Here is a 15,747-nt window from a genome sequence, read left to right on the forward strand (position 1 = left end):
TCTGCAAGAAACTCTCTAACCCCCTCTTTATGTCCTGTCTGTCCAATTAGATTGTAAGCTCTCCTGAGCAGGGACCGTCTGCTACATGTTGAATGTACTATGCTGCAGAAATGATAAATAAGAGCAGTAGCAGCTGCTACCCACCTTAATCTCTTAGTAGTTGCTGTCCTCCCCTCCTTCTCTGCTTAAAGTGGAACTGGAAGGGGATACTGGATGCTATGATAGCTTCAGCTATTATGGGCATTCTTAACAGCAGCTAGTAAAGCTGAGGAGTAGCCTAATGGTTGGTGCAGTAGACTGTATATCAAGGGACCTAGGTTCAAATCCTACTTCGGCTTTTTTTTTTTTTTTTTTTTTTTTTAATTGTGAGCCCTCCAGGATCAGAATAATACCTATGCTATCTAACTATATATAAGACACTCCCAAACCTGAAAGGCTATTGAAGTGATATACAGTCATATAAAGGCACTGTCTTTCTGTTCTGGGACTTTAAAAAAAAAAAAAAAAGGTTAAAATAGGATTTTAAACCTGGTCCCTTGGTTCATAATCCACTGCACTAACCCAGGATGTCTGTGTACCAGTTTTCCAAGATGCTGCTCTACAGATATGTCCTTGACCCTTGTTTTGCCCTGTTCATAATTTGGCCATGTCAGTTTGCAAAATGGATGTTCATGCTGGATATTTCTGGCACAATGGATATCTGTCTCCTATTATACAGCCTGTTTTGAAAATTCATGAGATGGATGTCCTTTTGAAAATGCCCCTCCAGGTGTATTTATAAAATACTAGCACATATCCCACAGCAATCACGGCTAGGTTGAAGGGGTGGATGTTATTGCTTGTGAGCAAGTGTAAAGTTGTATACATGTACATGTGAATTTATAAATCATGACCCTCTATAGTAAGAGTTTATGTAAAACCTGCATGTTCTACATATTCCTTTTACTGTGTTTGGGTAGCGACTGGGTTGATTATGTAGTGACACCACCCCACTGCTCTTTAAATAAATTTGAGTTTACAGTTTGTTAGGACAGTGATGCCCAGCCATTGTCCTGTAGGCAAACTGTGTCGGTCTTATTTTTAGGATTATAAGACTATGCATGCAAATCTCTCATTCCTAGCCCTTGTGATAATCATAAAAACACAACTGGCTAGGTGTGCTTCAAGGACAGGATTTAGAAGCACTACCTTAGGATACAACAACTAGTTGTATTCTAATAACTGCAAGAGAATGATGCACTGAGTGTACTCGACCTAGTCCTGAGCTGTAAGGTAAGGCTAGTATACATGGACAGGCCTTCTGGGGGTCCAAGAGCTACCTTTCCTAATGTCTGGCTTTCGTATCCACACCTAAACCCAAATGCTATCATCATAAGGACACATTTAGGCAGACTGAGGGATTAGAGATTTTATTTAGCATCTATTTTCATTCTTCAGCCATTACATAATAATAGCTTGTTTTTCCTATCCATCACATGGTTGGTCCCTTTGAGCCTTATGCTACAAGCATCCAGGATGAACAAAAATGAAAATGTATTTAAACCAGAGGATTACATGGTAAGATGCATGTATGGCAGTTGTCCATGATAATATAGCACTTCATTCACAATTACACAAAAGATATGTACAACACAAATAGCATTGTTCAAAATGAGAGCACAGAATGAAAGAGAATGGATATCAAAAGTCGTCCTCGGTGAAAGCAGTGTGTTCAATTAAGAGATACCATTTGAGCCTGTCTGGAAGGGGTAAAGCTTTCACTTTGATATCAACTGGCCATGGCCTTAGCTGCTGCCGGATACAAACCCTGCACAGGTGCTTCAGGGTTGGTGATGACTGTTCCAGCTGTTTCAAGGAGTGGTAAAGAGCAGTCACCTTCTCCATGTGAAGCCTGCTGCCCACAGGTCTGAGTTCAAAGTTGCTGGGCAATTGGATCCTGGCTGAGTTAGCAACCATGAGCTCTAGGACAGTCTCGGCTTTTTGCAGCAGCTCATCCGAAGTGTCCAGCTGACTGCACAGCTTCTCAAACAGGGTGTAAAAACCAGACCAGCAGGATGGTCCATGCACAGAGCAGTCATAAGAGGTGCCGGACTCTAGCAGGAACCGCAAGAGCTGGAAGTGGAGGTTGAAGTTCTTGAGACACGTGTGAGTGAGAGACTCGTGTGAGGGACACTGGCTGGGATCAGCACCATGGGCCATGAGCATCTGTGTAACCCTCAAACAGAAGTGATTGATCATGCGTGCTTCTTCTTCATCTCCTCCAACCACCTCTCCCAAGAGGAAGATGATACAAGTGAAAACTGTGTCTCCATCTTTAGTAGTGGCCGTCACATCAGCTCCTAAAGGAAGAGGGAAAAAGAATGGGAATGTATATCAGATCTGTGCTGGATATTTACAGTGGTGTCATTTAAGTGAGTAACTCAAACTGCAATAGGCAGTTAGCTTTTTTTTTTAGAGTCTTTTCTGATAGGACTGCTTTTGAACAGCTGGTGAAGTGGCGACACCCTCAGTATTCATAACAGAAGGCACGGAGAAGACCTTACCTCTCTCAAGCAGTAAATGAATGTTTTCAGTGTTATGGATCTGAACTCCATCACTGCTGGCCAGAGCATGCAGCAAGGATGTCTTTCCTAGGATGAAGGAAGATAAAACTTAGGGTGAGTTCTTGCTCGCTGGAAGGCTGAGATGTGAATGCTGTTCCTCAGGCTCTTTGCCAACAGCTTGTTGGCTCAGGTGTGTATTTTCACATGTGCTTAGATCTCTGGCTCAAATTAAAGTGCCACACTGGCTGTACAATTCTTTCCTCACCCACTCTGCAATTTGTAGAGATGGGTGTAGCAATGCTGGGATATTATCCCAAATTTCTAATTCAGCATCAGAGTGGTGTTACTTTAACAACTTGGCACAGCACTATTTACAAAGAGCCTTGGGATCCTTTGGAAGGGGGGGGGGAACTACATGCAAAAACTATTTAGTGTTTCCAACCCTAACAATAAAAGTAATCCCAATCCTGAAACACTTGGGCCTCTGTTAGACTGAGTGGACTCCCAGAAACTTCTTGTAAAATTTGCTTAATTTACGAGCCATGGAGTTCTTTGAAAAAAAACAAACTAGTAGCTTCCATCAAGTGAGAATACAAAGGTGGCTGAAGTCCTAAAATCTGTGATTCAAGGATGGATCAGGAGCACAAAGCAAGAGGCATTTCAGGCAAAGTGATAACGCTGTGCCCATTAGGGTAAATGGCCTTCAACAGGGGACAACACACTAAACTTGCTTCTTCATATGTGAAGGAACTTTTACAATATACAGCATTCTTGGGAAGAAAATTATATACTTCCCCCCACCACCACGTTACTAGCAGACACCCACAAAACATTTGTTGTCCCCTCATTCATCCCAACCTGATCCAGGGTCTTGCTCTCTCCCTCTTCTCACCCCTATGCATTTTGCATCCACCATCCCTCTCTCTTGCTCAGCTTCGTTGGCCCTGTAACTGACTTGGTGGCCCATGCAGCACATTTGCTATATACAAGGTGTACATACCACTTTCTAGCAAGACAGCTGGTTTATATTGACAGATTATCCTCTTTGGGGCCTACAGGACAATATTTTATGATGACACACCCAAGGGGCAAAGAGCAAGCAATATGAATTGGCTAAGCTGACATGCAATCCTTGGTACTGGATGCAGCCATGCATGAAAATACCAAAGTTTTATTCCAGCTCACTATATTAGTTTCCTGTTAAAAGGAAGCACTGACCATTTCTGTCAGCTGAGTTGATGTCGGCACCAAGGTCAAGAAGACGCTGCAAACAAGGGAGGCGCTCGGGCTCTTCGCTGGCAAGATCCAGTGGGCTGCTCTCGTGGATCTAAATGAGGAAAGAAAATTCAGCTGTGTTCTAGGTCAGAATGTCATGGTCATGGTCTATCAAGATTGTCACCAGGGTTAGGCAATGCTGTTTCTCCAGAGACAGCTGTGGCTAATCACTTCTCTTTCAAAAAAAATAAGCCCCAGCGGTATGTCTTGCTCCAGGGATTGCAAGCCAGGCATATGTTAAAAGAGGCCCTGCAGGTTCATCCTCTCCCAGCAGGGGGCAATGTAGTGAACGGGGAAAAATGCAGCTCCTACAGTCCTAGCTTTTCCCTGCAGAGGATGCTATGGGGAAGCTCAGATCCTGCAGTCTCAACCTTGTTGTGGAACTGCTTTTGTAAGGAACAGTGTACCAGAACCTAGCACTAGCCCCTCATAAGCAGAAGTGTGGAAATGCACGTCAGGACCTCATGCATTATATAGGATAGATTCTTTACTGTGGCCACAGTATCAGCGATTTTCTCACCCTATCTCTACGATTAACGTCAGCTCCATGCTGCACTAGCAGAGCCACCATGTCTGGCTGATTTCGAAGGACAGCAATATGTAGAGCAGTGTAATAGGTGACGGGATCTAGAGACAAAAACATTGAAAATAACTTTAACATACAAAATCAGTAAAACAAGAAAACTGGAGGTGAGAGTGAAAATGTCATCTTTGAACTAACTCCCTAGAACAAGGGGTTCTTAACCTCGTCCTTGGAACACACCGAGCCAGTCAGAGTGTCAGGATATCCACAGTGACTATACATGAGATAAATTTGCATGTAGATTTATGTCAATCATGTTCATCTTAGGGATCCCGAAAACTTGAATGGCTAGGTATGGCCCAAGAAGTGCCACCCTAGAATAAAACATTTACCATACCATGTCTTATATCCCGCAATTTATCCCGCAATTCACGAGATATCTATGCGGTTTACAATAAGAATTGAAATCTAGTTCTTTGAGCTACATTTTTTAAGTCGGATCTTGTAGTTGTTAAAGGGAAGAGGTAAAAGATAGGAGGTTGGCTATAATAATAATAATAATTTTATTCTTATATACCGCCAAAGCCATAGTAGTTCAAGGCGGTTTACAATAAGAAGAGCTGGACAACCAGCGAAATAATTACAATGAAAGTCATCGAATACATGTAGGTAATCAGAGAAAGTCAGAGTATTAGACAGAGAAGAGGATTATTCTTCATTGACCCTCACGCTGCTAAGTGTTTCAGCGCCTTGTTTAGAAGTCTGTGCTCATTAACCATTTTCTATCTGTGTTATATGCTACCAGAATCCATAGAATGCAGTTTCATTAATTTAGCCCAGCAAATACATAATAAATATTTACTGTATACTCGAATATAAACCTAGGTACCATTAGGGGAAAAATGGTAAATCAAATATGAACCGAGGGTTTATATGCTACCATTCCTCCCTTGTGATACCCTACCACCCTTCCTCCTAGTAGTAGTCTTACCCCTTCACCGCTGCTGCAAGCCTCCCCTGAACCAGCAGACTTTTGCTCAACCCCACTGGAACATCAGCTAGTGCTCCCAAGCGAGAGAAACGGCTGTGCAAGCAACCCTGCCTGCACCCCACTGAACGTCAGCCAGTGCGCCTTCCCTCCCTCCCAAGCAAGAGTAACACCCACACCCCCACTAGAAGGTCAACTAGTACTCCCTCCTTTCTTCAGAGACAAGAGTTACACCTGTGCCCCATCCCCCATTGGAATGTCTGCTAGTGCTCCCTCCCAAGTGAGAGAGGACACCCATGCCCGCAACCCCACCTGTGCCCCAAGAGAACATCAACTAATGCTCCTTCCCTCCCTACCAAGTGAGACTGACATCCCCCCAGGCCTACTGTGATTTCCTGTTGGCGCAATGGGCTAGGTGCGATTCGCACTCACTTCTGCCCATTCTTCCTCTGCAATAAAATTGACCACTGGAGCCTCACGAGACTGCTGGTGGAAGTTCCAGCACCCATTTTTACTGCAGAGGAAGAATGGGCAGGAGTGAGTGGGAATTGCTCCTGCTCCAATGCACCACTAGACCACCAGGAGATCACAGTAGGCCTGGGGGAGGTCAGTCTCGCTTGGTAGGGAGGGAAGGAGCACAGACAAGGTTGTGGGCATGGGTGCGGGTGTTCCTCTGGCTTGGGAGGGAGGAAGAGCAGGAGGCCGGGTATTCCTCTGACTTGGGAGGGAGCAGTAACTGATGTTCTGGTGGGGGTTGGAGCACGGGCATTACTCTTGCTTGGGAGGGAAGGAGGGAGCATTAGCTGACATTCTGGTAGGGATGGGGGGTGTGGGCATGCGCTGATCACGGCAGTTCAGGAGGGTTGCTGCAACAGTGGAGGAGAAGACTAATAGAAACCGAGACACCCCCCCCTGGGTTTATATTTGAGTATATACACTATATTTCTAATACTCTGCTATTTTAGAAAATCCTAATTTTAGAGCAGAGACCACCACTAAAAAGTCTTTGTAAGTACGTTAATGCTAAACTGTAACATTCCGAAATAGTAGCGGTCATGGGGAGCAGCAGTGAAGTTGCAAAGTCATTTTGGCTATCTGAGCCTGAAGTTGGCGACAAGCCAGCTTGCTGCCACCTTCTGAGCCTGATGCCCGCAAAACGAAGCCAGCTTCCCAGCACTCCCTGTGCCTAATGCTCATAAAAACAAGTCACCTCACTGCCGCTTCTCTCTGAACACGATGGAAAAAATAAAAATAAAAAAAGCAAGCATTCTGAGCCCAACGCTTGTGAAAACAAGATTTTTCTTTTGCTGTTTTATCTTCATATTTCCCCTTACCAATGCAATAAAAGGCCCCTCTGGTGCATTCTACACCCTGATGGCCTAAAAGTACTTTTTACCAAGAAAGCAAGACAAACTCAGCAGCTGTAACATCTACAACAGCTTGGCTGCTCTTTGAAATGATGTCTTGCCAAGACATGTATCTACTCTGCAATTTAGAATCCCTTCACCCGAGATTCCATGTGTATTTATGAATGAGGAGCACAAAGCTCAGGGTGAAGAGAAATGGATGAGGAGCTGGGCTAATCCATCAAACAATACAGAAGGGAAGGGTGATAGAAGAGAAATCAAAAAGAAATGAAGGGATCACAGAACAGGGCTGTAGTAAGTTACTCATATTCCACATCTGGTGGTTTCAGATACATCTGTACAATAAATGCCTGACAGAAGGGAAAAATGATAGAATGGGTTAAAGCAGTGGTCTCAAACTTGCGGCCCGCTAGGTACTATTTTGAGGCCCTCGTTATGTTTATCATAATCACAAAAGTAAAATAAAACAGTTTCTTGATCATATGTCTCTTTAGCTATAAATGACAATATTATTAAGACTTAGCCAAAAGGAAAGATTTATAAACTATAAAGAGTTTTACCTTATGCAAAATTGTCATTTCTTTAATAAGACATTAAACTATTTTTTCTGAGGCCCTCCAAGTTCTTACAAATCCAAAATGTGACCCTGCAAGGGTTTGAGTTTGAGACCACTGGGTTAAAGTGAATCGATTTGTCACTCTGTGGAGATGATGCGGTATACAAACCTAAGGATTACCGTATTTTCTCGCATATAACGCGCACGTTATACGTGGTTTTTACAAACCGTGCATAACCTTGCGCGTTATACGCGTGAGCGCGTTGTACAAAATTTTTTTTACATAGTTCCCCCCCCCGACGTCCGATTCATCCCCCTCCCGCAGAACCGCTCGCACCCCCACCCCGAAGGATCGCTCGCACGCACCCGCACCCCGAAGGACCGCTCGCACGCACTCCCACCCGCACCCCCACCCTGAAGGACCGCTCGCACCCCCACAGCCTCCCGACCCCCCCCCATCATGTAGAAGCTCCTACCGGTGTCCTGCTGCTTCCTCTAGGCTGTCCCGGCCCTTCTGTGAGCCCTGCGCTGCTTCCTCTTCCGGCGGTTCGCCCTTTCTCCAACATCAAGCCCTCTTGCCCCGCCGACTCCCCGACACAATCAGGGCAAGAGGGAGCTCAATCCCTCTTGCCCCAGCCAACCGCGGCACCCCCAACACGATCGGGGCAAGAGGGATCTCAAGCCCTCTTGCTCCCCCGACACGATCGGGGCAAAGGGAGCCCAAGCCCTCTTGCCCCGACAATATCGGGCCAGGAGGGAGCCCAAACCCTCCTGGCCACGGTGACCCCCCTACTCCCACCCCGCACTACATTACGGGCAGGAGGGATCCCAGGCCCTCCTGCCCTCGACGCAAACCCCCCTCCCCCCAACGACCGCCCCCCCCCAAGAACCTCCGACCGCCCCCCCAGCCGACCCGCGACCCCCCTGGCCGACACCCCCACCCCCCTTCCCCGAACCTTTGTGTAGTTGGCCGGACAGACGGGAGCCAAACCCGCCTGTCCGGCAGGCAGCCAACGACGGAATGAGGCCGGATTGGCCCATCCGTCCCAAAGCTCCACCTACTGGTGGGGCCTAAGGCGCCTGGGCCAATCAGAATAGGCCCGGGAGCCTTAGGTCCCTCCTGGGGGCGGGGCCTGGGGCACATGGGGCGGTCGTTGGGGGGAGGGGGGTTTGCGTCGAGGGCAGGAGGGCCTGGGATCCCTCCTGCCCGTAATGTAGTGCGGGGTGGGGGTAGGGGTCGCCGTGGCCAGGAGGGTTTGGGCTCCCTCCTGGCACGATATTGTCGGGGAGTTGGGGAGTCGGCGGGGCAAGAGAGCTTGGGCTCCCTTTTGCCCCAATCGTGTCGGGGGGGGGCAAGAGGGCTTGAGCTCCCTCTTGCCCTGATCGTGTCGGGGGTACCGCGGTTGGCTGGGGCAAGAGAGCTTGAGCTCCCTCTTGCCCCGATCGTGTCGGGGGGGGCAAGAGGGCTTGACGTTAGAGAAAGGGCGAACCGCTGGAAGAGGAAGCAGCGCAGGCGCAGGGCTCACGGAAGGGCCGGGACCGCCAAGAGAAAGCAGCAGGACACCGGTAGGAGCTTCTACATGATGGGGGGGGGGGGGTCGGGAGGCTGTGAGGGTGCGAGCGGTCCTTCAGGGTGGGGGTGCGGGTGGGAGTGCGTGCGAGCGGTCCTTCGGGGTGGGGGTGCGAGCGGTCCTGCGGGGGGGGTGAATCGGATGTCGGGGGGGGGGGCATCAGGCTTTCAGGGTGGGGACAGGACTTCAAGGGGGAGAGGAGAGTCGGGGCGGGCGAAAGGAGAGTCGGGGTGGCCAGAGGAGAGTCGGGGCGGGCGAAAGGAGAGTCGGGCGGCGACGGGAGAGTCGGGCAGCATGCGCGATATACGGGTGTGCGCGGTATATAAAAATTTCTGTACATAAATTTGTGTTTTCCGCGCGCTATACCCATGTGCGCGTTTTACACGGGTGCGCGTTATCTACATGAAAATACGGTAGATTAGATTAGATTACAAAAACTAGGGGACGCTCAGGCTGATTCTATAAATGGCACTGGCCGTGTGTCAATCACACGTAGGCACCATTTACAGAATCACGGCTAATGGCGTCTATGTAAAAACTTAGGTGCCTGAAATGTCGGCAAGGGTTTTAAAGACCTATATTTCAGGCACCTAAGTTTTAGGAAAATCGCACTAAGCAGTGCCCAAGTCATGCTCCACCCATAGGCATTAGGCACCTATCGCATGGTGCTTAGCGGCACCTTTCTTTTATAGAATTGGGCAGATACCTATCACCCAATTAAATTTTTTTAACCAATTTTTTGCAAATTAAGTTAGGCACCCTTTATAGAATCAGCCCTTTAATGAAGTTCCATGCCAAAATACCTTTAAAACAAATAGGAGGAAATATTTTGTTTCATTAAAAGAACAGTTCAGCTCTGGAACTCGTTGCCAAAGGATGTGGTAATGAGACAAGGTTTAAAAAAGGCTTGGACAAGTTCCTGGAGGAAAAGTCCATAGTCTGCAATTTAGAAAGACTGCTTGCTCTGGGATTGATAGCGTAGAATCTTGTTGCTAATTGGGTTTCTGCTAGGTACTTATGACCTGGATTGGCTATTGTGGAAACAGGATACAGTACTGGACTAGATGGACCCAGTATGGCTATTCTTATGCCATGCACTGTTGCTGCTATCATTCCAAACACAGCTCTCTGGCACTTAGGCTACAAGGGGTTGCAAATGTTGCAAAAAGGGTCAGACACCAAACCTGGGGCCTCTTTTACAAAGCCGTAGCAGCAATTCCTGCATTGCAAATGCAGTGCAGCCCATTCAGTTTCTATGGGCTATGCACATTTGTCATACCAGGACTCACTACTTTGTAAAAGGGAACATTAGGGAGTTAAGAAACTAAGCTGATCTATCTGAAAACGGACTATGGCTGGGTTCCCAAAAAAAGTGAAAGGTTTGCAATTATTACAGGGTGTATTTGGAGTGTTGAGGAAAGGTTTTAGTGCTAGGCCCTAAATTATGCTGAACATGTTCCTAAATTTAGGTATTTAAGTGGTAGAGACCATTTTTTGAGAACTGATTCCCTACTGACCAGTGACGGATTAAAGAGTACAGACGTCATCTTTGACGCCTGTCTCTCTGCATAAATTCAATAGACCGCCACAACCTGTCATTTCTCTATATCTCCAAAACCTGATCCTTCCTCTCTGAGCACACTACCAAAACCCTTATCACCTCTTACCTAGACCACTGCAACTTACTTCTCACAGATCTTCCACGTAACCACCTCTCTCCCCTTCAATCCGTTCAAAATTCTGCTGCATGACTTATATTCCACCAGAGTTGCTACGCTCATATCACCCCTCTCCTCAGCTTCACTGGCTCCTTATCCATTTCTGCATAGAGTTCAAACTCCTCTTATTGACTTTCAAATGCATTCGCTCTCAGCTCCTCAATATCTCTCCTCTCTTATCACTCCCTGTACTCATCCCCACAAACTCTATTCATTGGGCAAGTCTCTCTTATCTGTACCCTTTTCTTCTACTGCCAACTCCAGGCTACGTTCTTTCTCTCTTGCTGCACCATACATCTGGAACAGACTGTCTAAGTCAGTACATCAAACTCCATCCCTGGCAGTATTCAAATCCAGGCTCAAAGCCCACTTTTTTGAAGTTGCTTTTAACTCCTAAACCCCATGTCTGAGAAACTCCCTGAACCCCTACTGTCCTGTTTGTCTGTTTGATTAGATTGTAAGCTCTACTGAGCAGGGACTGTTTCTTAAATTTTTTGCATACTATAGAAATGATAAGTAGTAGTAGTAATAATAATAGGTGAATGTGTGTGGACAGAGAGCAGGTCATGGCCTAGGTATCCTTAATATGCTTGTGAGTGGCCAGATTGGTCTATGTGTCTTGAAGACTCTGAAATAGGGAACCGTCTTGGATAACTGTGAGACTCATGCCTGTACCAACTGAGCTAGGGGACCAAAGATACAGGGGGAAACTACTGGGCCCAAAAAAATAAAAACCTCTCACACTCTGCACAAAGATAGCTCCTTTATTTCTGCACCAGAATGGATGACAAACTTTATGGCTTCACAAAAAAAGTGATAAGAGCTTGTCTTTCATGTGCACATCTACTAGTGATAATCCTGAAGCAAGGCTCACTAGAACAGAAAAGGCAGTTAAGTAGGATGTATTTACCTTCAAAGCTGAGATCAGCTCCATACTGCAGCAAGATTTCTGCTACATGTAGCAGCCCCAACTCAGCTACCTTCAGCAGAGAATAGCTCACTCCCTCCCGATAAAAGAGAGTCTGAGCCTCCCGCTCGAGCAGTTCAGTCAGCAGTCTAGTGCTGTCTTCTCTAGTATGGCTGGAGCTAATATGGAATAATAAAAAAAATTGAATTGCACAGTGAGTCACTGGTACTAATGCATTGTACAATCTACTACTGCTGAATATGGAGCATGAAATCATGAAGAATATTCTTTAATGTCTTGATAGGTAAACACAGACAAGATATAGCCAGTAAAAATATCTGTGGCTCTGAGATATATAGGAATAGTATTGTTCAAGAGAACAGGAAGAGTTACTCGGGAGAAGCAGTTTGTTTGCGCAGCCTGCTGAGAGCCAGAGTCACATATAGTAAGCTCCAGTACTGCATATGGTTTGTGGCAGTAATTCAAAAATCTCAAGCATTCCCCCAAGCAATGGCAACTAATATGCACCACTTCCTATGGCTAACTCATCCTCTCATTCTTGCAGCTAAGCTTCAGATGGGAAAGAGGACAAGAGTCAAGTTCTTAATATCAAACTCATTCAAAACTTTCTCTATAGGGTATGGTTTCTAACATGCTGCTGTGAAACTGTTCCTGAAGCTTTCCCCAACCTTCTTAAAGCTGATGCTTTTAATTATTATTATTATTTTTTTTTAATTTTCAGAATTTGCTTGATTGCTATTCAAGCCAAAAAAATAGTTTACAGTCTAAAAATGGTCCACAACATCATCACAAAAGTAACCAATGAAATATATTTGTGATTCCATGACTGTTGTGAAGATTATAATCTGGAGCATTTTTATATAGATGTTTACATATAATTACAGATCTATGATAGTAATATGTAAAAATAAGGCTTACCTTTTTTATTGAACTAACATTTTTTTAATTAGCTTTGGAAGGTAACCCTATAACACAATTTACATTTCAGGGAATGTTTTGACCTAAGATTTTGTTGTGTAACATTAAAATTCAATCAGTGGGGGGGGAGAGATTTGGGGTGGGATTATGAGGAGGGAGCAGTTCCTTAAGTGCCAGCCTCTTTAAAAAGCAGCTGGGAGCATTGCCATCCATTATTCCTGAGACACACAAAAATAAAATACTGCCATCTTTTTGTTGCTCAGTCAAAATATCAACGGGGGAAAAATTAATCACTATTTGTGACTGAGGGTATACCAAACTGGTTGAATATAAAAAATAAAAGTCACTCCTCTAAAAAGATTAACAACCTTGTGCATATAAGCATTAGACTTCTCATATATATAATTCAAAAGCTGAATATGCTCACTTTAAGCATATGTGATGATTGGGTGGTGAGGCAATATTCTTGGGGTAAATACCTAACGTGATCATTTATTTTTTTCATCAAAACGGGACATCTATTAATATTCAGTCCTGCCCTCAATCCCGCCCTAGCCCCACCTCAGTCCCGCCCCCAATTTCTTGCATTCATTTTTCAAGTACACACAATATCGTATTATTTCATAATGGTAACCATAAAATTTTTTAAAAACACAAAGCACCCTATACGCAGAGAAAATGTTATTTGGGGGGTTTTCAACGATGTCACCTCAGTAACTATAGAAAAATAGACAAATATAGTGCAAAATATAGACAGCAGATATAAATTCTCAAAACTGACACATTTTTATCACTAAATTGAAAATAGAATAATTTTTCCTACCTTTGCTGTCTGGTGATTTCATGAGTCTCTGGTTGCGTTTCCTTCTGACTGTGCATCCTATCTTTCATTTCTTTCTGTACTCAGGCCCAACAATTGTCCCTTTCTATTCCCTCCCTCCTTCCTTCCTATATCCTTAGTGTCCCCAGCGCCTCCTTCCTATATCCTTAGTGCCCCTTTCTATGTCCTTAGTGCCCCCAGTACCTCCTTCCTATGTCCTTAGTGCCCACAGATCCAGTGTCAGTTCTCCTTTGTACCTTTGTTCCAGGTCTCCCTCTCTCTCTCTCCCTCCTCTGTTATGATCTTGCCTCTCTCTGCTCTTCCTCAGGGGCTCTCCCCCTGTCTGCACCTCCCAAAGTCCTGCTTCTGCCTCCTGTCTTTCCCCTTTAGTCCAGGCCTTTATCTCTCTAGTCTTTCTTCTATTTACAACCCCCCCCTTCTCTGCCTTCCTATGTCCCCTCACTGCTTTCCAGCCTTTGTCCCACTCCCTCCCAAAAAGCCTGCCGGCCTACCTCCCCCAAAGCCAGTCTACCTGCCTACCTCCCACAGTCAGCCAGCCAGCCAGCCTGCCTGCCTGCCTGCCTACCTCCTTCCCTCCCCTACCGCGGAAAACAAAAGCCTCCCTCCAGGCCCGATTTAAACTTCCCCCGGTCCACCGCCACTGTTCCTCTGCTTACCTCCCTGACTCTAATCACACCCAGAAACCTTCTTCCCAACATCAATTCTGACATCGGAGAGGACGTTCCGGGCCAGCCAGGCAGCAATTGGCTGCCCGGAACGTCCTCTCCAACGTCAGAATTGACGTTGGGAAGAAGGCTTCCGGGTGCGAGTAATGACAGGGAGGTAAGCAGAGGAGCAGTGGCGGTGGACCGGGGAAGTTTAAATCGGGCCTGGAGGGAGGCTTTTTTTTTTTTGGTGTGGCACGGGAGGGACAGGAAGCGATCGCCTGTCCCGTTGTCCCTGCACACAGCTTCAGGACCCTGTCCCTGAAAACGGGACATTTTGGTGTCCCGAAGCTGTGTGTGGGGACAACGGGACAGGGGATCCGAAAACGGGACTGTCCCGTTCAAAACAGGACGTATGGTCACCTTATAAATACCCCTTGTTTTTGCTTCTATATCTCTGAGCATATTCAGCCTTTGAATTATATATAGGAGAAGTCTAATGCACAAGGTTATTAATATTTTTAGAGAAGTGACCGTTATTTTTGATATATTTTTGTTGCTAACATGTTTCCAGAAAGAATACAGCTTTTTCATGTTATTTGATTTACATAGTAAGGAGCTGCTCTACGTACATTTGCATAGCCCTTGGCCTCCTATAGTAAGTACCCTGTGGCTGGTTATGTGCACAGGAGGCAGTCCATAAGACTATCAGAGAAAAAGAAGGTAAAAAGGACAATAGAAATTTTATCTTTACCAGTACATTAAGCGTTCTGGAACACTGATCCCCAGAGCTATATGTATAAAGGTAACCAGCTGCTTAGAGACATATAATGTGTACAGTGCTGTGTACGCCTAGTAGCACTATAGAAATTATTAGTAGTAATTTGCAGGTTAACTTTATCTTTCCTAACATTAATGTTTATTATAGCAGTATAATACATTATTCCCTTTCAATACGTATTAATAGAAAAATAAAATGCATTAGGGCCGTCATGGACTTTAATAACTATCCCCTCTTTAGGACATAGCCAAAGACTGCAAACAAAGAGAACTAGACCGTCCCCATCCCATCCCCCCCCCCCCCCCCAGATCCACAGAGACAATTCATCCAGTTGTGGATTATTTTGCTGAATTGCATGGACAGGTAGGGTTGATTGTCTTGAATTGTTTCCTCTAGGGGAAAAAAATACAGGCCGGGATCGTTCCTCACCTGTCCAGCGCTTCCGAGCCGTCCAACCTCTCAGGGTCCTGGATCCCCACTGAGCCCAGGATTTCATCCACCAAGGGCTGATATTCAAAAATGATCCTCCGGAAGCCGTGCAGAAAGGGCATGGTGCAACGTGACACTAAAACCCGGAGCTGAGCCGGGCCGGATCCCTTTCTCCTGCTACTACAAGTCCCGACATGCTAGTCCAACCGGATGCGAAAACATGGGCAACGCCTCTCGGCTCTCTATGATGCAAGGTGAGAGAGTGAATGGGAAAAAAAAAAGGGGGTGGGGGGACTGAAGCTCTCAAATAGGGCGGAAACGGAAGCGATCATTAGTGAGAGAGTATTGAGCCGTGGTGCTGGAGTAGCAATGCGACTAGCAACCGCCAGATGGCGTTCGCTAGCGAAGCTTTCTGGTGTAGTAAAAGCATAACTACCGGTGGTAGCATGCCAACAAATTGCAAAACTATTGTACAGAGTTGAAAATACAGTACTCGGGTTCTGGGATATGTGGAACTCACTATGGTGCCTGCCATTGTTTACGGTTTGGGGGAGGATGCAAGCCTCTAGTGGGGGACAAGGGAGGGAGCGTGGGTTTCTGGCTTAGAAGCAGGAGTAACAAAAAAAAGAAAGAAAACAGATTGCTGTGATTTTCTTCTAAAAAGA

The 15,747-nt window shown here is 45.8% G+C and overlaps 1 protein-coding gene across 1 annotated transcript; it reads right to left on the bottom strand.

The window, feature by feature from the left end:
* Positions 1 to 1,393: 1,393 nt before the first annotated feature.
* On the bottom strand, positions 1,394 to 15,341 carry ASB6 (ankyrin repeat and SOCS box containing 6). Its single transcript, XM_033960968.1, has 6 exons — positions 15,083 to 15,341; positions 11,452 to 11,627; positions 4,339 to 4,445; positions 3,762 to 3,870; positions 2,544 to 2,630; positions 1,394 to 2,339 (listed from the first exon to the last, which is right to left on the bottom strand). Exons 1-6 carry the CDS (start codon positions 15,202 to 15,204, stop codon positions 1,681 to 1,683), a joined length of 1,260 nt encoding a protein of 419 aa, XP_033816859.1. The 5' UTR covers positions 15,205 to 15,341; the 3' UTR covers positions 1,394 to 1,680.
* Positions 15,342 to 15,747: the final 406 nt, after the last annotated feature.

Source organism: Geotrypetes seraphini, chromosome 10, assembly GCF_902459505.1.
Source record: "Geotrypetes seraphini chromosome 10, aGeoSer1.1, whole genome shotgun sequence".
Classification (NCBI taxonomy): Eukaryota; Metazoa; Chordata; class Amphibia; order Gymnophiona; family Dermophiidae; genus Geotrypetes; species Geotrypetes seraphini.